The 22,765-nt window shown below is 38.9% G+C and overlaps 1 protein-coding gene and 1 pseudogene across 4 annotated transcripts in view; both read left to right on the top strand.

Moving 5' to 3' along the window:
- Positions 1-9,938: 9,938 nt before the first annotated feature.
- Positions 9,939-22,765, top strand: part of BNIP2 (BCL2 interacting protein 2) — a 35,007-nt gene continuing 22,180 nt past the window's right edge. For all 4 annotated transcript variants that reach the window (XM_074234278.1, XM_074234277.1, XM_074234276.1 and 1 more), the window contains exon 1: positions 9,939-10,163. In XM_074234278.1, the coding sequence (XP_074090379.1) occupies positions 9,939-10,163 (225 nt within the window). The remainder of the gene's footprint in view (positions 10,164-22,765) is intronic.
- LOC141521580 (serine/threonine-protein phosphatase PGAM5, mitochondrial pseudogene) lies at positions 15,745-22,764 on the top strand (annotated as a pseudogene).

Here is a 22,765-nt window from a genome sequence, read left to right as displayed (position 1 = left end):
TTAAAATCAACCTTTGGTTAAATTACAAACCCAATATCATTCTGAAGCATTAGTCCACACTTGTAAGACTTTATCATGAGTAGGTTAATGAATTAATGCTTTGAAATATCTAATTATATAATTCTATCCATATTGTTCTTCATTGTATAGATCTTTATTTCCAATTATCATCTCAATTACAAGAAGTATTTGTAACTTTTAATTTATTTACTATTATAATTCTATTTATCTTTATAGGTTGCATTCTCACCAATATGTGATACTAGATTAATTAATAATTTTGTCATCTTTAGCCAATGTATTTGAATTTAACTTCCATCATGTTTCCATACTTTTAGACCTTCAAATTTAAAAAATAACATTTTATATCATTTTTCCAACATGAGGTATATATGTTATGACGAGATATATGATAGCTTCATGCAGCCCAACTTCGCTAGTTGAATTGAGAAAAAAGACAGACTCTCTATGTAACAATTCCTTTGACTGGTTCATTGTAAAAATGAAAACTTGTCACAGTGCCAAGGATAAAAGTGCTGCTGGGCTTAGTTTTGAATTTTATAAAGTGAATAAGTGAAAAATGTATACACATTCACTTCAGACTCAAGTTATGAATAATTAAGTGAATATATAATTGTATCCAGTTTTGCCCTCAAGCTCAACCAGCAAAGACATCTTCAGTCCATGTAAAAGGAGTACTTCATGTTTTTTTCAAAAATTATGAGTGAGCTGCCAAACATCACTGAATTTATATGCTTGCCAGTAAGAATAACAAGCTCATGATTAAATTATACAGCAGACTGAAACAACATGCAACAGTTTTGTTTAATGTACCTTATGGCTTTTAAAATTTGAATTTACACAAATGTGGCTATAGCACTGTATGAAATATCTTATTTTTAATCATTTTTCCCTTAATTTTCAATTTAAGATGAAGACAGACAGAATATTATCAATTATGAGTAAACACATAAAGAAAATCATTTTCTAAACTTGAGACCACATGTTCAGACACATTTTTTTTTTTATTCTAACATAACCAAAACACAACTGAGTTCTTCTCAGAGCTTTTCCATTTACTCTATTTGATCAACTTAGGACAAATACTTTACATTGCTAAGTACTGATTTTGTCATTTCTAAAATAGATGAGTAATAGTCATATTTAAGTTCATAAATTTGGAGCTGGAAGAAACCTTAAAGGTCATCCAGTCTAACCCTTTCATTTCACAGCTTGAAGAACTGAGTTCTGGAGTTAAAATGATTTGGGTCCTCTTATTTCAATACTACTACTTCTGATTCCATACTACTTTCTACAATACCATGCTGCCTCCTATCAGCTTTAATGATGATTATTTATAAAATAGTTTGGAACATTTCAAGAAAAAGATATCCTTTAAAAATGCATTTAAAACTCTTGAGTACCAATGTCACTATTTACTTGTAAATTAAGCACTTTGGGAAATTTCCTAACTACTGGGACAGTTATCCCAGCCAGTTATCCCAGCTTGGTTTTAGGGAAGGACTTAATAAAGAACAAAAACACCTTTACTTTAATCCCTAGTCCTACTGAATCTATCTACATAATGACAATGTTTCAGAGTTGGAAATTGACCATTAGTTTAGCTTATGCCTAAAAAGTCCCCACTACAATATACCTGACAAAAGATTATCCATTTTTTTGCCCAAAAAATGTACAATAAGAGGAAAGGCATTATCTCCCAAATCAGCCAATTTCACTTTTGAATGATTCTAATTGTTAGGAATGTTTTCCTTATAACAAGCCCGAGTAGGTCCTTTGGCAACTTCTATCCATTACTTCTAGTTTATATTCATCTCTGGTATAACACCTTTAATTTCTTCAACATATTTTCATATGATATGGACTCAAGAATCCCTCACCATTCTTGTTGCCCTCTTCTGAAGATTCTGCAACTTATCAATGTCTTTTTAAAAAATGCTGAACACAATACTACAGATGTAGTCTGGCCAAAGTAGAGTATAGCAAAACTATATCTTCTTTTTAGAAGTTATATCTCATTTAATGAAATGAGATAGACTTATGATCCTACTAGTTTTGGGGGCTACCATAACACCTTGGGCAAGCCACTTTACCCTGTTTGCATCAGTTTCCTCATCTGCAAAATGAGATGAAGAAGGAAATGGTAAAAGCCACTCCAATATCTTTGCCAAGAAAACCTCAAAAGAGGGTCATGAAGAGTCAGACATGACTGAAAAAACTAAGTAACAACAAATCACACTGTTAAATTATACTGAGCTTGCAATCTACTAAAAGTCCTAGATATTTTTCAAATTAATTGCTGTTAAACTTTACCTCCACCTTAAAAAATGCAATTAATTTCTTGAACTCAAAGGTAATGCTTTCTATTTATCCTTAGCAAATTTTATCCTTTAAATTCAGCTTAATTTTCTAACCTGCTCATTTTGGCAGGGGGCGAGAGAGATGCTTTCTCCATCATCTAGTGTGTTAGACTTTTTAGCTTGGTAACACCTACATATTTGAAAATAATTTTGGACTGAGAAGTAATATCCAAAAAAATCACTGCCACATGGTCAACAGATTTTCCCCTAAAAAGAAAAGGAAATTGTCTTTGAGATTTAACTGAACCAGGCAACTAAGACTCAATTTGTTGATGTAGCATTCCAGTCACATAAGACATGAAAAATTCCCATTTGAGTAGTTGATTTTCAGAAGGCTTGACTGATGTATTCTACCACCTTCTACGTAAACATATCATTCTGACTGGGTGTTCCACTGTGGTAAATGCAGAGGGAATCAATGCTGCAGATGTCTTTTCCATACCATTGTTAAGTAAACTTCTTTTATTAAAATTTTCATGGTGCAAAAGTTTCTCCTTTCATTCCAATCCCAAGTCCAAACCCAGAATAGATAACATATGTGCTTTGATTTAAATCACTGAAAGAAAAATGTTAATCAGCATATGACCAAGCTCAGAGTATTCTATTAGAGTATTCTAGAGATTCCCTTCCAATTTGGCAAAGAATCAGTAATGATCACTTTTTAAAGTCCAGTAATTCAACTTCTTAGCTGAATTCAGTCACATTTATATGTTAATACAATGTAGTGTTGTTGGGTTGTGTTTTTTTTTTGGGGGGGAAGGGGAGGATGACCTACAAATTATTTATACTAGATCATATGTGACTCCCGAATGAGGTTGTAAATCAACTTCTCCATTCCTACAGTAACTATTTCATTCACTGGCACTTTGCAATTACCTCTTCTGTATAATTTACTATATTTTCAGCAAGTCAATCATTGATTGACCTTTTTTGCTATGTGCTATGGATGTCTACTCAACATGAATAAGCTAGTCTTCCTTAATGACCTCTATTAGACTTGATTATCTTACAACCTGTAATCACTGAAACATAGATAAGTGCTAAAGATATTGATTTCGACCCAACCTCTTCTTTAATGTCTGTCCATTCATTTCTGATCTTAGATTATGAAGAGTGAACACAGGATAAAACTCTTCCCTGCAAGTTTCATGTCCCAACTACATGTTGGCTATCATTCATCTTCTTTGTGACCCATATAATCCGTTTGCATGTCTTCCTCTTCATCTGAGTCACAGTCATTTATTGAATTCCGGGATTTAATAGATGGTATATTAATACTTATTACAACTGTTATATATTTTTTCAGTACTATATCTGCAATATTGGGAAATTTAATTAATTATTCATAGAATAACATGTTATTACTCATTTCAATATAACTTATGATCTGAATGTGAATCTCATTTCACCAAAAAGACTTGCATATAATAAGCAATGTTTTTTTCTAAACTTTAGTTTTACATTTAAAATTCTGTTGTCTGTAGCATCCTTCTGTTTGTGAGCCATTCCATTTTTATTTTTTGCATTTATTTTTGCTTTTGAATTTGTAGCATCAGTAAACATTTTATGATTTTAAATGATCTTCTGCCACCCTGTGGGCAAGATGATTCATTGCAGACTATAATAAATAGAAATAATTTTGACTGAAAAAAGATGTTTCTGTCAGATGAGGAGAATACATTAGAAATTGTATAAGAAATTAAGTATCTAGAGTTGTATTGAATGTGATTGCTCAATCATTTACTTAATGGCATTGCTGAGAATGTTTGAGAAGAGTGGTGATGATGAGGATGAGGACAATGATGATGATGATGATGGTGGTAGTTTGTCCTTCATTCTTGAAGAAGAACATGACATCAGAGAGGTGGTGCAACAACATGCACTTAAATTGGATTTGAGTGAAGCCACCACCTCACTTTCTCCTCTAGAGCTATCTGGGTCCAGTGGCCAGATATGAATCAGGATTATCGGAGATGGCCTTGGATACAAGGCAGAGTTAAATGACTTGCCTAAGGTCATATAGCTAGTAATTGTCAAGTGTCAGACTTAAGATTTGAACTCAGGTCCTCCTGACTCCAGAGCTGGTTTTCTCTATTATTATACCACCAGTAGTAAAAGATATAGCAAGATAAAGATTCAAAAACCTCAGTCACTCCTAAGTCATTTCTTTGTTGTTCGGTCACTTCAGTCATGCCCAACTCTATATGACTATTTGGATTTTTCTTAGCAAAGATTCTGGAGTGGTTTGCTATTTCCTTCTCTAATCTATTTTGTAGATGAAAAACTAAGGTAAATCTGGTTAAGTGACTTGCCCAGGGTCAGATAACTACTAAGTGAAGCTAGATTTGGACTCAGAAAGTTCAATCTTCCTGACTCCAGGGTGCTCCATCCACTGTGTCACCTACTGCCCCTCGTTCTAACATTCCCTTCCATTTTTTTTTAACATTTTGAAATCCTGTGAAGATCATTGGAAATAGCCTTTAAATGCTAGAGATGAAAGAGAACTTAATTATCATTAAGCCTAACATTCTCATTTCATAAATAAACCAAAGCATAGAGAGGTAACTCTGAGAATATTCACCATAATTCCATTACAGCTTGATCTCACTAGCATGAGTAATCTACCTTCATGACCCAGAACTCTGATATTCCTCTGTATAAACACAAACTCCTGACTTTCAATTCTTCTGTGATTCACTCCTTCTAAGTCTATTCTTTTTCATTACAATTTCCAGTAGTTCCACCTCTCCCTCTTCTTCCAGTCCATTACTCCTTTTCTGAATTCATTGTCACCTTAATGATATTGACCTTTGAATTTTTGGTTATTTATTAGAATATTAAGTTAATTCTAGGGAGGAGCTAGCATGAGAGGAGCTGGCAATCTCCACCATGTCATTCTTTGTCCCCAGCTTGCTATTCTAGAAATTTGGGGGAATTTCCTTCTTTGATAACATCTGGGAGTCTCTCTCTTGCTTGAGTTGAGTTACCTCAATCCCAAAGGGAAAGCTAGTTCTTTTTGTGTTGCCTGATATATTCTTTGATTCCTGCTTTGCTTTCAATTTTGTTTGCTAAAAATCAAATCAAATCTCAGTTGGAATTAGAAAACTATTTTTGGAAGAAATTAATGATGCTTGAGAAATGGTAACACTTAAGAGAGATGTTCTACTGAATAATTTAAACTTCCTGAGTTAGTGCTGACCTCTAATAACAAAAAAGTATGAACCCCCCAATTTTATCCTAATTGGATATAATAAACGTTGTGGCATACTTCTGTTTGTGAACCATTCCATTTTTTATCTTTTGCTGATCACTGGATGGCGCCACCATCCTAGAGAGGGAAGATTCCCATGTTTTGTGGAGGTATTAGCATAATTGACAAGGCATAAAGTTCCTGGTTGGGAGAATCATTCCTGCTGGCAAGTTCTTCTGGCTATATCTCCTAGGAAGTATATCTGATATCCAGCTCCATACTGAGTTGAGAGCCACTCCTCTGATGGACTCAGAGGAAACTTTTTCAGATTTGCCTTCTGATAAATTTCTATAAGAACTCATCTCCAAAACTCTATTTTAGGGTCTGATTTTCTAGTCAGTTCCCCCATATGCCTATGTAATCAGCCAGCTTAGAGAAATAATAATAAATATGTCTATTAACCTAATTCTATGTGTTTTTTTCTTGAGACATTTGTCTCTTATTAGGACAAGTCGGGAGGTTAATGTGTGTTTAAATTATTTTTTTTAAACTAAGCTCCCAGGAGGCTATCAATAGTTAATCAGCTAAATTATTCCATTAATTTCCTTGACCCCTTCATCTCTTGCTACTTCACTCTTTCCAAACTCAAACCCTTGCCTTCCTCCCATATTCATTTTCTCTACTCTTGCTGCCAAATTCTATTGGAGAAAAAGCACACAGAAATGCTGATTGGGATCAATACAAATTTATGCTTTCTAATTATACTGGACTTTCATTGCTGAATGAAAGTTCTTTTATACTTCCATAATTCGTTCTTTACCACTTTTCTCACAATAATTTTTCCAAACATTTTTTTTCCCATAGGCCTCTTGCATCACTCCCTAGCCCCTTCCCCTAACAAAGTAATGAGTCAACAACAAGCATTTGTTAACTTAATTTCATGTCAAGTACTATATTCATCACTGGGGATAAAAGGCAAAAAAAGTAATTCCTGTGCAAAATAGCTAATATTCTAACATGCATATATGTATAGATAAGACACATGTAATTATAGATACATATAATAAATATATTTATGTGTGCATACATCGAATAAATACATTTAGCGTAAATACAAAGATTTTGGGGTAGGACACTATAAGTACAGGAATCAGAAAAGTCTTGATGCATATGGAACCATGTGAAAGCTATGATATGGATTCCTTAAGTAGTGAAATGGGTTTCCTAGCAAAAGTCTCTATCAAGGGGCGGGTAAGTGGCACAGTGGATAAAGCACCGGCCCTGGAGTCAGGAGTACCTGGGTTCAAATTGGTCTCAGACACTTAATAATTACCTAGCTGTGTGACCTTGGGCAAGCCACTTAACCCCCTTTGCCTTGCAAAAACCTTAAAAAAAAACAAAAAAAGTCTCTATCAGTGAAAGCTATGAATTAAGATTAAAGAAAGTATACTGACTAAAGCAAGACCCTGGCATAACTGCATATATTCAGTCTATAACCTTGCAAGTTCAGTACTCTAGCCCAAATAGCTCTGCTATGGCAACCATGTGTATGTGACCCAGGATCAGTGCTGAGCAGAGTATATCTCAAAATATCAACTAATCAGTACTAACATACTCCATAACTCCTCCTCCCTTTGTCTGATTTCTATAATTACCATGGGTTTTGAAGGGGTCTTTATGGGGTTTGAAAGATATGTTGTCTGACTACCACCCAAGTCTTCCTTGATGTCAATAACCTGCTTTGATTATAAAACTACTTATATTATTTTTTGTTGGACCCCTTGTTTGGGGGAGCCTTAAAAATGGGGGATTTTGAGGGGTAGCTAGGTGGTGTAGTGGATAAAGCACTGGCCCTGGCATCAGGAGTACCTGGGTTCAAATCCGGTTTCAGACACTTAATGTGTGGCCTTGGGCAAGCCACTTAACCCTGTTTGCCCTGCAGAAAGAAAGAAAGAAAGAAAGAAAGAAAGAAAGAAAGAAAGAAAGAAAGAAAGAAAGAAAGAAAGAAAGAAAGAAAGAAAGAAAGAAAGAAAGAAAAAGAAAATGGAGGATTTTTCAGGCAAGACATTGTAGAAGGTAGCCCTTAAACTGAGTCTTGAAGTAGAGATGTGATGAGGCAGAAATAAAGAGCATTGGTTGTTGTTTGTCCTTCATTCTCAAAGGATATCACAGGGAGGTGATGCTATGACATGCAAGTAAATTGATTTAGGTGAAGGAGACGTAGGCAAAGTCACCAGCCTCATTTTCTACTCCAGAGTCATCTGAGTCCAATGGCCAAATGTCTATCAGGAGATGCGGTAGCAGATCTTGGCCTTTTTAAGTTAGAGTCTTTCAGGTCTCAGTTCAACCAAGGCAATGTCCATTCAGTGATTAAGGCTGACTAAGAAAGGAATGAGGCAAAAAAAAAAAGTCAGTGGGGAGAAGACTCAAAGAGTTCCTGGTCAAAAGAAACAATTGTTGTTTACATTCAATCTAACTCTGAGTTGATCAGAGTCCTACCAATGGCCTAGTGAGTCTTGGATTCTGATCTCTTGCAGGCCACTCAATGTGAACCTGAGTGATTTAGGTTTAGGGTCGGTAGGTAGGAGTAGTGGGGGTGAGTAGGTGGTGCAGTGGATAGAGCACTGGCCCTGGAGTCAGGAGTACCTGACTTCAAATCTGGCCTCAGACACTTAATAATTGCCTAGCTGTTTGGCCTTGGGCAAGTCACTTAACCCCATTTGCCTTGCAAAAAAAAAAAAGATCTATCAGGGGAGCTAGGTGGTGCAGTGGATAGGACACCAGCCATGGAATGAAGAGGCCCTGAGTTCAAATTCAACCCCAGACACTTATTTACCTAGTTATGTGACCTTGGGCAAATCACTTAACCCCACTGCCTTGCAAAAAAAAGAAAAGAAAGAAATCTATCTGGTAAACTCTAAGATCTCCTGCTAGGCTTCAGTGATCAAAATTTGTATTCCACTGAGCAGAGCACCTGGTTGGTTAGGGTATGTTAACCTATGTTGAAAGAGGGAAGGGAAAGCAAAGAAGGAATTGAATCCTTAGTGAATTCACAGAGATTTTTATTTGTCCTTTGCTCTTGAAAAAGGCCATGACATCAGGGGGGTGATGATATGACATTCAAGTAATTTAAATTTCTCTTTTTTTTTTAAGTTTAAAAGACAGTGGGGTTAAGTGACTTGCCCATAGTCACAGACATAGTTAACTATTAAGTGTCTGAGGCCGGATTTGAATTCAGGTCCTTCTGAATCCAGGGTCAGTGCTCTGTCCATTGTACCACCTGGCTGCCCTTGGGTGAACTGAATTTAAGTGAGTGAGGACTGTGTAAAGTCACCAGCCTCGCTTTCTGCTCCAGTGCCATCTGAATCCAGTGACAAGATATAGATCAGAAAGACTGGAGATTCACTGGGGACAGCCAGTGAAAAAGCGCAGTCCTGGGAAATGGAGCACCATGAAGAGCGGTCTGTTTGGCTAGGCCATAAGATTCAGGAAGGGGGGGTAGTAATGTATAACGAGTCTAAAAGGATAGATTGTATATTATAAATGACTTTTTAAAAAAAGAATTGATACTAGAAGCAATAGAGAGCTCCTTACATTTATTGAGAGTGACACGATTAGATCTGTGCTTAAGGAAAATCCCTTTGGCTACTGGAAAAATCACTTTGGCTATTGTACAGCAGATTGGGGTAGAGTGACTTAAAAGCAGAGATCTTAATTAGAAGGTTGCTGTAAGGGAGGCAAGGTGGCACTGGGGCGGCTAGGTGGTACGGTGGATAGAGCGTGGGCCTGGGAGTCAGGGAGTACCTGGGTTCAAAGCCAGCCTCAGACACTTAATAATTACCTAGTTGTGTGGCCTTGGTTAAGTCATTTAACTCCATTTCCTTGCAAAAATCTAAAAAAAAAATAGTAAAAGCACTTTCTTCACATTTTTTTGTAAACCTTAAAGTACTAATTATTTCAAAACTTCTTTCACAAACTTTAGTGATAACCCTGACAATTTGACTTAAAGTTAAAGGGTCAGAATTTCAGACTTCTAGAAATTCAAATCGTGTGGGTCCAAATCCACAGAAATGGGGAATTTTCGGGGCCCTCGGTTAAGGGGTAGCAGGGGCCGCTTTGGCCCGTGGGGCGACCGCAGCGGAGGAAAATCACTGGAGAACGGGTTAGGAGACCGCGCGTGCGCAAATCGCCTCCTCCGCTACCCTGGAGACCGGAGGCGAGCCTCGTTGCCGGCAGCGCATGCGCGAGCCTGGCGGCCGTTGCAGAGGTGGGGTTTCCCCGCCCTTCCCTTCCCTTCCTTCCTTCCTTCCTTCCTTCCTCCGGGCCGGGGCCTCCGCCTCGCTCGCCCAGGCGAGGGGAGCGGAGCGATGATGTCACTTCCGCTGAGTCCCCCATCCACATCCAGGTCAGCGCTCGTGCCGCTGCCGCCGCGGCTGGGGGACCTGGCTGGGGTCTCCGCCGCCGACCGAGGGGCTCCGGTGGAGCCCCGCGCAGGCCCCAGCTCCGGGCCGGTCTTCCCGACTCCGCCGGCCCGGAGGGGCGAAGGGGCCGAGGACCGGGCGGCGGAGGCGGAGGCGGAGGCTCCCTCCCGGGTAGGTGAGGGCAGGGCTGGGGTGGGGAGCGGGGCGGCCGTCTCGGAGTCCTCTCCACCGCCGGGGCCGAGGGGCCGGGGAGCCGCAGCCCGCACTCACCCGGGCTGTGCTTGTCCAGGGTTGCTCTTGGGGCCGGGGGTGGGGGCAGGCGCGGCTGCCCTCAGCACCCCGAGTCCGGGGCCTGGTCGGAGACTGGCTCCCCAAGCCTCCTGGGGCGTCCCGGATCGCAGCGTCTCAGCGAGGCCACTTCGCCCCTCGGGAAAGCGATTCAGGAAGGCGCCTTTCCACAAATGTCACGTTGACTCAGGTAGAGACTCCCCTGGCCGGAAGGCTTAGACGCTGAATCACCTTTTCTCCGCTCCTTCTTATGTCAGAGCCTCTGCAAGATTCCCTTCTCAGCTTTGTGAACCACAGAGTTGCAGCCCTGTTTTCAACCCTGAGCCTCGAGGCAGAAAGGCCATTCCCTATCTCTGTTTTCCTAGGCGAGGCAGCTCCTGCTTGCCTCAGTTTCCTCAACTGTCAAGATAGGGACAATAGAAAGCACCTACCTCCAGAGGATGTTGAGAGGGTCTGATGAGAAGATATTTATCAAAAGTGCTTATTCTAGTCCCTGGTAGGTAGCCTATAAAGCCTTATTCTTTCTCTCCCCAACTTGAGTTGAAACTGCAGAGAATCCTCAGTTTTACTGATTCAAAACTTAAACTAGATCTTTTGTTATTATAGTAATTAATCATCATTTGGCACATAATAAATGTAAGCCAACGATTTTATTTCTACTGGCTCATTTCTTTTAATATTAACTAGCATTTTATTTTATAGTCAGAATATTTACATTGACATTGTTCAGTGAAATATCAGAAAAGTAATTGCTAAAAGTATTACTTTTTTTAAAATCATGGATACCAGTAGTTGGGTTTAATTAAGTCCTGCTGTCTGGTAGGTATTAGAATTTGTTTTTCTTTTTAATTGTACTGTATTTAGAACTATTTAAGATACGATTGACTTGAAAGTTTCTGATCAGAGACTCCCTAATTTCCTTTTCAAATCATTGGATTATTTTTCTGCTATTCCCTTGCCCTTTAATTAGACATCATGGCAGGCAAGCATTTAAGATTTTTCTTGATTAGGGGATAACAATTTGGGAGGTAAAATGTTCTGTACTGTTACCGAAATTATTTACTTTAAGGTGGGAAAATATGAAAATATTTAAAAGCAGACACTCAGATCTGCACACATACCATCTGTTCACCATATAATTTATTTAAACATGCTACACTAATCTAGCTGTTAGGACTACTTTCTCCTTCATAGCCTTCTGGGTCCATGTGGATCAGGCCGACTGCAGATGGCCCTGGATGCAATGGTAGACTTTGACTGTTTTTAAGCTAAGATCCCTGCCTGAGGCAATACCCATTCAGTGATTAAAGCTAGGAAAGAAAGGAGACAGAGAACGCGTCTCTTTTACCTAGTCAAAAAAAAAAAATTATGGTTTTCTGGCTAAAACAGAAACCATTTATATTCACTTTGGGGGCCAACCAGGGCCCAAACAATGACCAAGTGGCACTTGGGCTGAGACCTACTATTGGCCAATCAAAAAAAAAAAGAGCCAGAGTGATTTGAAACCTGTAAAACCCAAAATATCTTGTTAGGTTTCAGTGATCAAAATTTTTATTTCTTTGAGCAAAGTGCCTGGCATATTAGGGTGTGATATCCTATGTGGAGAGAGGGAAGGGAAAGGAAAGAAAGGAAGGAGAGGAATTGAGTCTCCAGTGGGTCAGTTTGTCCTTTGTTCTTAAAGAGGGCTGTACATCCAGGAGGTGATGCTATGATATGCAAGTGAATTGAATTTAAATGAAAGAGGGCTATGCAAAGTTAGCAGCCTCTAGTGCCAGTCTAGGACCAGTGACCAGATAGGAATCAGGCATAGCATAAAGGATAAGAAGAGAGGCAGCTAGGTGGAGCAGTGGATAGAGCTCTGGTCCTCAAGGCAGGGGAGGATCTGAGTTCAAATCATACTTAGCTGTGTGACCCTGGATAAGTCATTTAACCCCACTAACTTACAAAAAAAAGGATAAGACAGGAAAGGTAGGGAAGGGGCTAGGTTATAAAAGACTATAAAAGTAAAACAAGATCTTATTTGATTGTGGAAGAATAAGGAGTCAATGGAGTTTACTGAGTAGGAGGATAACATGATCTGACCTGCATATATATAAGAAGATAACTTTAGCAACTCAGTAGAAGATAGACTGAACTGATGAGAAACTTGAAGCAGGGAGACCAACTAGAAAGTTACTGAAACAGCCCAGGAGTGAAGTAATTAGAACCTATTGCAGTGATTCTTCAATCCATGGAGGAGAATCAGGTAGAGCCAAAGATTTTGTGGAGGTAGAATCTACAGGTTTTTGTTATAGGAACTGTTGTTCAGTCATGTTGGACTTTTTGTGATCCATGGACCATAGCATACCAGGTCCTTCTATCCTTTATCTCTCAAAGTCTATCCACATTTATGTTCATTGTTTCCATGATATTCTCTATCCTTCTCATCCTCTTCCATACTTTTTTCTTTTTTGCCTTCAATCTTTCCCACCATCAGGATCCTTTCCAGTGAATCTTAGCTACTCATGTGGCCAAGGTATTTAAACTTCAACTTCACCATTTGACCTTTCAGTAAATAACCTAAATTAATTTTAAGTATAGTGACTTGATGTCCTTGCTGTCCAGAGGAGTCTAAAAAGCATTCTCAAGCACCACAGTTAGAAAGAATCAGTTTTGCGGGGCTCAACTTTCTTGATGGGCCTTCACTCTCAGTCATATCTTGCTGCTAGAAAAACCATAGCTTTTACAATACAGCAAAGTGATATCTCTGCTTTTTAGTATGCTGTACAGATTTGCCATTGCTGTCCTTCCAAGATGCAAGCCATCTTTTAATTTCATTGTTGGCATTACTGTCTGCAATGATCTTTGAGCCCAAGAATATAAAATCTGACGGTGCTTCCGTTTCTTCTCCCTCTTTTTACTAGGAAATGATGAAATCAGTGGCCAAAATCTTGTGATTTGCTTTTTTTTTAATGTTAAGTTTCAAGTCAGCTTTTACACTCTGCTTTCACCCTCATCAAGAGACTTCTTAATTTTCTTTCTGCCCTCAAACTGGTTATCATCTATATTTATGAAATTGTTGATATTTCTGACTTTTGAGATATCCATCCTAGCATTTCATATGATGTACTCCACATATTGGTTAAATAAAAAAGTTGACTATATAGGCTTGTCATACTCCCATTTCCAATCTTAATCAGTTATTGCACATTTGGTCCAGTTGCTTCTTGACCCACATGCAGATTCTTCAGGAAACAAGTAAGATGATTTGGAATTTCCATTTCTTTGAGGACTCTCTGTATTTTCTATATTTTGTTGTGATCCACACAGTCAAAGGCATTAGTGAAGCAGAAGAAATTTTCCTGGAATCCTCTTGCTTTCTCCATAATCCAGCAAATATTTTGCAATTTGGCTTTTAGTTCCTCTCCCTCTTTGAAAACCAGCCTGTCCTTTTGGTATTTGTCAGTTCACATAGTGTTGAAACCTAACTTGCAGAATCTTAAGTTCAACCTTTCTGGCCTGTGGAAAGAGCACAGTTGTTCAGCAATTTGAACATTTCTTAGCTATGCTCTTTTTTAGAATTGGGACATAGATTGATCTTTTCCAATCCATTGGCTACTGTTGTTTTCCAGATTTGCTGATCTATTGAATGCAGCACTTTAAACCGTATCATCTTTTAGGATTTCTCTGGTTTTCTGGCTAAAACAGAAACCATTTACTTTCACTCTGACTGGGGGCCAACCAGGGCCCAAACAATGACCAAGTGGCACTTGGGCTGAGACCTACTATTGGCCAGTCAAAAAAAAAAAAAGCAGAATTCTATCACTTCTACTAGCCTTATTGTTTATAGTGCTTCCTAAAGTTCACTTGACTTTATTCTCCATGATATCTGACTCTAATCATTAACCATATTGTCGTGGTTATAGAGGATGTTAAAGATTTTTCTTTTATAGTTCTTAATTTCTTTTTGTTTATTAAATTCCTGCATTTTTATCTTTTATCATTCTCATTTTTGCATGAAATTTTTTTCTTGGTATTTTTGGAGTATGGAGTGAGGAATTTGAGGGATGACACCTAGGTTGTAAAATGAGAGTGACTTAGAAAAAGGACAAGGTTTGAATTGAAAGATGATAAATTCACTTTTGGACATACTGAGTTTAATTACAGCAGTAGTGTCAAACTCAAGTCAGATAGAAATTAAATTATAATTTGATTCAGGCTGTACTTATTGTTCATAAGAGTATTATGAACCACATTTGACACTTCTGATCCAAAGGACATCCATTGATGTCCAATAAGTCTTTATTGGTCCAGGACTAGAAATGAAAATAGGAAATAAGTTAGGCTGAATAAATAAATCTGAAAATCATCTTCATAGAGATGATAAATCTTGGGCTGATGAGATCACAAGTGAAAGAGTATAAAAGGCAAAGGAGGTCAGAGTCTTGAGGGATACCTGTGACCTCAATAAAATAGCCAACAAAGGAAACTGAGATGGATCAATCCGACAGAAGAAAAACCAGGAAAGGAATATCACAATAACAGAGGAAATAGAGAATCAAGAACAGGATGAAAGGAGAAGCTAGTGTTCATTAGACTGCCAATAGAGTTAGCAATTAAGAGGAATAACTGTTCTCATTGGAGAGAAATTTCAATTGAATGATGAGATTAGAAAGCCAACTGTAGAGTTTTAGAAGAAAATGAAAACTCAATTTAAATGGGGTAGGACCACTTGATAACTACATACAAACAAGATAAATGATAGAGAGAGGTCACTAACATTGAAGGGGATCCAGAAAGAGTTGTCACTTTAGATGGGATTTTGGCTAGAATTGGAAGGAATTTGACAGAGATGAAGAGGGAAAGTATTCCAGGCATGAGGGATAGCCAGTGAAAAATGCTTGAGGTGGTAAATGAGAGGATGTCTTCTTTGAAAACTCTCTGGGGTTAGAAAGCATCAGTGGGTCGAGAGTAAGGCATTTGAAAACTAGAAAGCTATTAGGGGCTCAGGTTTTGAAGGGAATTTAATGCCTAACAGGAGTTTAATTTTGTAGGAAAACATTTTTGGTAGCTTAATGGAGGGTGGATTGGAGTGGAGAAAGGTTTGAGGTGGGAGACTGACCAAGAAGACTATAGCAGTGTTACAGGTGAGAGATGTTAGGACCTGGACCAGAATAATGGCAGTATTACGGAGATAGAAGGAAAGCATATATCAATAGGCCTTGGAAATAATTTAGACATTATTGGGAGGGAAGGACTAAGGGAGAGAGAGAAGAGTTGAGGATCACACCTAGACTCCCAGTCTAAATGACTTGGGAGGATGGTGGCATCCTCAGTGGTAATAGAGAAGTGTGGAAGAGGGAGATTTTGAAGGTAAAGATGAGTTCAGTTCTTAAGACATCTTAAGATATAGGGCCGCCTCCGTGCTCCACGCCCAGGCGAGAGGAGGCGGCGGCGGCAGGCGGCCCAGGCCCAGGCCCAGGGGATGGCGTTCCGTCAGGCCCCCAAGCTGGCGGCCTGCGGGCTGGCAGGGGGCTCCCCCGCTGTGCTCTTCTCCGCTGTGGCCCTGGGGAAGCTGCGCGGGGTGGATGCCTCGGAGGTGGAACCACGCTGGCCCGGCCCGGGGAGCCCCGCGTGGAGTGGAGGGAGGGAGTGCGGCCCGGCCCGGCCATGGCGTGTGGGTCAGCAACTGGGACAAGTGAGAACCACGGTCTCTTATGAACCTGAGGAAAAGAAACACAGAAACTGGTGAAGAGGAGATAGCCCAAACTGGAGAATGTCATATCTTCCTGATCAGGCATTCCCAGTACCACTTGGTAGCCTCCCTTGATAAGGATCAAACTCTGACTCAACTTGGTCCTGAACAAGCTGTACTGACTGGTGGTCCCTTAGCCAGCTTGGGTGTGAAGTTTGATAAGATCTTGCATTATTCCATGACTCCAGCAGTAGAAACAACTGACATCATCTCCAAACACCTGCCAGGAGTCAACAGAATCAGCACTGACCTGCTTCAGGAAGGTGTTCCCATTGAACCCGCCCCCCCGCCCGCCCCCCCCATCTGACTGGAAGCCAGAAGCTTGGCAGCATTATGAAGACGGAGCCCGCATTGAGGCTGAGTTTCGGAACTTCATCCATCATTCAGATGCCAGGCAGGAGGAGGACAGCTATGAGATCCTTGTGTGTCATGCCAACGTCATCCGCTACATTGTCTGCAGAGCCCTACAATTCCAGCCTGAATGCTGGCTGCAGATGTTCCTTAATAATGGCAGTATAACCCATCTGGTGATCCATCCAAGTGGAAGAGTAGCACTAAGGACCCTAGGGGACATTGGATTTATGCCCCCCAACAAAATCACCCGCACTTGAATGCCAACCACTGCAGTCATCACTGCATATCCACTCATCAGGACCCCATCTGTTTTTGTAATGTTTGACTAGAATACTGTGTTTTCAAGTCTATGGTTTTTCCCTCATGTTTTTCCTTTGCTGGCTATACTTCTGTCCTGAAGAGATAAAACTGTGCTTATATGCTGCATTTCTGTCAAAGGCCATCTTGACCAGGGAGGATGAAGACACCACTGGGATGTCACAGGGTACGGAAGGTTCTGCATATAGAGAAGTTGCTTCTCTTTGACCAAAGCTTTTGTGTGATTTAAGGGAATAAAGTAGTGGGATAGGAGTTGAAAGTTCTATTTTCTATACATTGGGATGTAGCACGCTGTTATGGATGTGTACAAGTCGCACATGAGACTAAATTTTCATCGTGAGAGGACATCACCAACAGCTAAATTTCCTGCCATCTGAGTCAGTCTGTCCCTTTCAAACTAAGGCCTTCTGCCAGAAGTGTGCCTGCAATGGGTACAGCTGTTTACAGTGGGGCAGTCTGCTGTGATCAGTCATGCAGTTGAAGAATAGTTCAGGCTAGGTCTAGTGATTCCTAGATTAGTAAAACTGATTTTTTATTTTCCTAAAGACAGTATCTAATTAAAGCTTTCACCATTTTTCTAGGCCCTTACTACCTGGTTTTGAAAACCCCCTTCTTAACCCAGTTATAACTTGTAAAAGCTCTTAGGGTAACAAGGGCTGCTCTGAGTTGTCCCAGGCCTGTGGAAGGTAGACATATCCACTGGCACAAATGCTTTTGTCCAGCCTAGGAAAAGCCACTAGGGTGGACCCATGCTTAACAGTTTACCTGGAGTGAGTGGGAAGGGGGGAGGGGCCTACTAAGTTTGGAGTTTCAACAAAGGTCTAGTACTAGAAAAGAAAATCTAGTTGAAGGCCTGTTTATATCCCAAACAAAAGTCTTTGGTTAACTTCTGAACTGGGGTGCCTGAGGTTATTGCTAATGTTTTGTACATAAGGATTCAGCCACCCAGTAACCCTTAACTGCTTTGGGTTTTTTTTTTTGACAAAAAGTCTGTTCCACATATTCTCTGGCCACAAATGTCTTACTTAACTCAGATAAAAACAAGGTGGTAGGAAAATTACTGTGAAAAAGTGGTTATAAGATTTTACTACAGCGATTCAATGCACTCAATTGTAATAACTTATCATTTTGTCTATCAACTTTTTTTAACATTTACAATAAATATATAGGGGACATCTGAGATATATAATACTCGGTTGTAGATAGGAAACTGAACTTTTGAAGAGAGGTTAACCTGGCTAAGTAGATGTGAGAATCATCAGCATAGAGTTTGTAATTGAAACTAGGGGAGCTGATGAGATCACCAAGTAAGACAGTATAAATGAAGAAGAGAAGAGGGCCCAGGACAGATCTCTGAGAGACACCCATGCCTGATGGATATCACCTACAAAGATCCCAACTAATAATGGGATCCAGAAGGAGTGGTCAGACAAGTAGGAAGAGTTTCAGGAAGGAGTAATGTCCTAGAAATGTAGAGAGAAGGGGATTGGCTGAGTCAACAGCTATAGAGAGATCAAAAAGTATTAAGAGTGAGAGGGAGGGGGTGTGAAAATTACCATTAGATTTGGCAGAGAGCTAATGGGAGGTAAATGTTATCAAGTGAGTTTTTACATTGGGGGCAAATATGATTACTGATTTTATGCAGCAGGGAGTCAGGTAGTAAATGGGGAGATTGTAGATTCGTTTTGGTAGGAAGATTAGGAATGGTAGCAGGGCCAGTCTAATGGAGAGCATGAACTGAGATCATGGCTGTATCTAAAAGGGGTAGACTTGGCAGGTAAAAGGGACACCTCTTCATTTGAGACAATAGTGAAGAAGACAGTGGGGGAAGACATTTGATTGATTTGAATTGAGGAGGAGAGAAGAGGGAGCTCATTAGAACATAATTTTTCCACAATATCTTTCATCTTTCACCTTCACTCCTTCCCCTGTAATGCTAGTTTCAGGTACTTATCCCTTACTGCCTTGACTTGAAGTAACCTCCTTAATGATCTCTTCTTAAGTCTCTTCTCCACTCTAATCTATCCTTCATGCATATTGCAAAATGATATCCTAAAACACTGGTCTGGCTACATTGCTCTTCTTCTCTGTAAATTACTATTTAAGGCAATGGGGTTAAGTGGCTTGGCCAAGGCCACACAGCTAGGTAATTATTAAGTTTCTGAGGCCAGATTTGAACTCAGGTACTCCTGACTCCAGGGCTGGTGCTCCATCCATCTAGCTGCCCCTTTGCCCTTCATTTTTGAAGAAGATCATGATGTCAGGGAGGTAATACCATGACAAACACATGGATTGGATTTGAAAGAGGGAGTGCTGTGCTAAGTCACCAGCCTCACTTTCTCCTTCAGAGCCATCTGGGTCTAGTGGCCAGATAGGAATCAGGATGACTGGAGATGGCTTCATAACCTTTCTCCAAGCTACCTTTGTTACATACTGACCTTCTATATCTTGTTCCTTGAATGTACTTTATTTTTACCTTTGCCTCAGATTATCTTGTATGTATTTATATGTGTCCATTTTGTGCCCTCCACTGAAATATAAACAACTTGAGAGTAGAAGGTTTTTTTGGTATGTTTGGCATAGTATAAGAATATGCACTTTAAAAAGCACTGGTTGACAAGGAAATTATGTAAAAATGTTGTTTAAGGTCTTACTGTGTGACACTAAACAAGTCTGCCTCACTTTCTTAATTTGTAAAATAAGGATATCCTCTACCTTTTAGGGTTGTGAGGATAAAAATGAGAATTTTTCAAGTAATTTTCAAAGACTTCAATTACCATATAAATGTTAACTTTGATATTATTAGAATATTCTGAATTGATCAGATCTTTCAGTTATATTAGATTTAATTTGGTACCATCCCTTTGTGTAGGCTTTAGAGGGCATAGTTAGAACCATTCAGTGAGAGGTACAGAAAGTGCATGTTGACTTGATACGAAAAACACTTTTAGTTAGTGGTATCCAAAAGTAGAAAGGGTTACCTAAATGCCTACTATGTGTAAGACAAGACAGAAAGAAAAAATAAAAAATAAATTCCTTTCTTTAAAGAAATGTGCATTCTACTCTGAAGAGAAAACATAGATAAGTAGGTAATAATGAATAATAGTATTTTTAAAACACTTTACAAATATTATTCTGTAAGGTAGATGCTGTTATTACCCTGATATTACAGATGAGGAACTGGGCCTAGTAGAAAGATTTGAGATCAAATTTGACCTCAGACTTTTGTGTCTGTCCCTGGACAAGTCACTTAACCTCAGTTTCTTGTCTGTCAAATGAGTTGGAAAAGGAAATGGCAAACCTCTCTAATATCTTTGACAAGAAAACTCCTTTTGGGGTCATGAAGAGTCAGACATGACTGAAACAACTGAAGAACAACACACACACACATCAGGAAAAAGGTTGAGGTTTTGTGTTTCAAATCAGGAGAAAACGTGGAGGTAGGGAGAGTTGGGAAAAGGTTTTGCAAAAAGTGTATAAGATGAAACTTAATTTTGAGACCTGAAATTTGAAAAAAATGTATTACATAAAGTTATTGAACTCAAATTTTATTCATCATGAAGTTCAAGGACCTTCTGAAGCTCATAGCTTTCAGGCATCTTTTTGGACAAGTCTGGTTCATGGACACATGCTTATTTAGTCCATTCCATTTCATGAGCCCAAAGCACTAGTCATGTCCTTCTTTGAAGTCAATCACTTCTTTTTTCATCATCAATTCTTCTTGCCTCATGCTGAACCATCTCTGTGGACATAGGAAATTCCAACTACCCTTTGCTCTTCATACCATCTCTTCACTTTCCTCTCTAAATCAAGCCATTTTGTTGACTAGCCTCTCATGGTCTTCTTCTGCCATGGTGCTTTTAATAGGGTTTCTTCTGCCTGTAGCCAGTCTTGGATTGTTTCCTCATTTGGAGGAAGACCAAAATTAAGTCCAGCCAGCACTATTTTCATTCACTCTTTTTTTTTTAAGGTTTTTGCAAGGCAAATGAGGTTAAATGGCTTGCCCCAAGGTCACACAGCTAGGTAATTATTAAGTGTCTGAGGCCTGATTTGAACTCAGGTACTCCTGACTCCAGGGCCAGTTCTCTATCCACTGTGCCACTGCGCCACTATCTACTTGCCCTTCCTTCATTTTTGCAAACTGGATCACTTTGAATTTGAATCTAGCACTGTAAGAAAATCTTTTCTGAGTCATTTCTGGGCAGAACATGGCAAAACATAACCTAACATACCAATAACAAATGCGAAACAATGAATACAAAGACAAGAGTGAGAAAGCAGGAAATGCAAGTAAAAAATCTAAAACCACTGTATCAGAAGCTCCTAGTTTTTCCAAAAATGGGTGCATCTTATACATGGGGAAATGTGGTAAGTGAACCTTACAAGAAGTTAATTATTCTTAAGAGGTTCTGGAAGAGAATGCATTTCAGAAAGGAGAATGGCACAGAGTGCAGGGATAAGCCAGCCTCTTACTAAAAAAATTAGAAAGGTATTAAGCCAAAAACTGTAGTGGGCTGATACACTGATTTCTTCATTCACTGGATTCATCAACTTATTCTCTAAAGGAGCTGTGACTAGATTGTAAACTTCTTAAGAGCATTTTTAATTAATGTTAATTTTTTTCTTGTTTACCTGAGCAAAAAGGAACTATTCCCCTTCATTGTTTTCCTGTTAGTCATGTCAATACCAGCTACCAATAAGATTAACAAATCAGATTAATCATGTTAATTTCTGTTAGCTCTTTTTTTCCTAGTTTGTAATTATTTTTGCAGGAAAATAATTAGTAAAATTTGTGAGTCAGTAGTACTTTGATTTCCATCAAAGTAGTTATGCTTATATGACACCTTTCTTGTTAGCTTCCTGCTCTTAAATATTTTAGATGCTACTATTTACAAGAATGCTGATTAAACTGACTAATCTTGGTTTACTAGTCTTATTCCTTATCTGAAGATTTGCAGTAAAACAGCAAAAATGTTAAATTTTCCTTTTGTCCCTCAGGTATTTACAAAATAAACAAAAAATCGAACCACATTAATAAATATGTTGTGTGTATAGAACTTTAAAAAATGGCCTGGGTGCCTAATCATGACACAAGGTTATAATTCTGAACATTGTTGTTTTGTGTTGTATGTTAATTCTAAAGAAACCCATTTGTCCATGTTCAATTCACCAAAAAATTATTAAATACTTTATGAGTGGGCTCTATTTTTGGAAATAAGAATACAAAAATAAATCAACAGGCCTTATTTTTATGAAGTTTATAATAGAAGGGAAAACATTGGGAACAAGAACATTAATTGCAACCAAGAAGAAGTATTAGATGGTTATGCTCAAGAGGCCAAAATTAAGGAACTTAATGTTAGTTTTTTTAAAAACGTAACATTTTTAGAAAAAATACAGGACTTGGAAACTGGATTGCAGAGGTTGAAGTAGGAAAGAAGTCAGTTTTGAGTCTGGGTTGCTGAAGTAGGGAAGTTTCAAAGATGAAGATTTTGGAGAAGATAGGAGATCTGTTATAGACATGTTGAGTTCAAGTTATCAGCAGGACATCCAGAAGAAAAGGTATAGCAGGAAGGTATATTGAAATTGGAGGAATCATCCACAAGATTGTGATTGAAACCAGTAAAGTTCCCTGAGGGATGGTGACTTTTTTTTTGTCTTTGTCTTCTTAATTTACCTAATAAATGTTTGTTGAATTAAAGTCCTGTGAGTTGATAAGATGTCCTGAGGACAGAAAGTACCTTGGGAATTATCTACACTTATGGGGTGAAAAGAGGAAGAGAAACCAGTGAAGGGTATTGGAATACTAAGAGAAGAGAACTAGCAGAAAACATCATGAAACCCAATAAAATACTTACAGGAGATGATTGGTATTTTAAATTAAGAATTAGAGTTGGTAAATATAAATCTTTTCTCAGTAATTTGCTTTGTGATTTTGAGCACGTGTTTGACATTAGAGAATAAGGAATTTAAAAATTCATTTTTAAGTAAGTGCAACTTTTCAGCAGATAGACGGGGAGAATAGATAAGAAATGGATTAGTTGATTGTCCTAACTATAATATCTGTGTCTTTCTCTGT

Source organism: Macrotis lagotis, chromosome 4 (genome assembly GCF_037893015.1).
Source record: "Macrotis lagotis isolate mMagLag1 chromosome 4, bilby.v1.9.chrom.fasta, whole genome shotgun sequence".
NCBI lineage: Eukaryota > Metazoa > Chordata > Mammalia > Peramelemorphia > Peramelidae > Macrotis > Macrotis lagotis.
The sequence above is the reverse complement of the archived record's forward strand: the minus strand, read 5'-3'. Positions and strand labels throughout refer to the sequence as shown.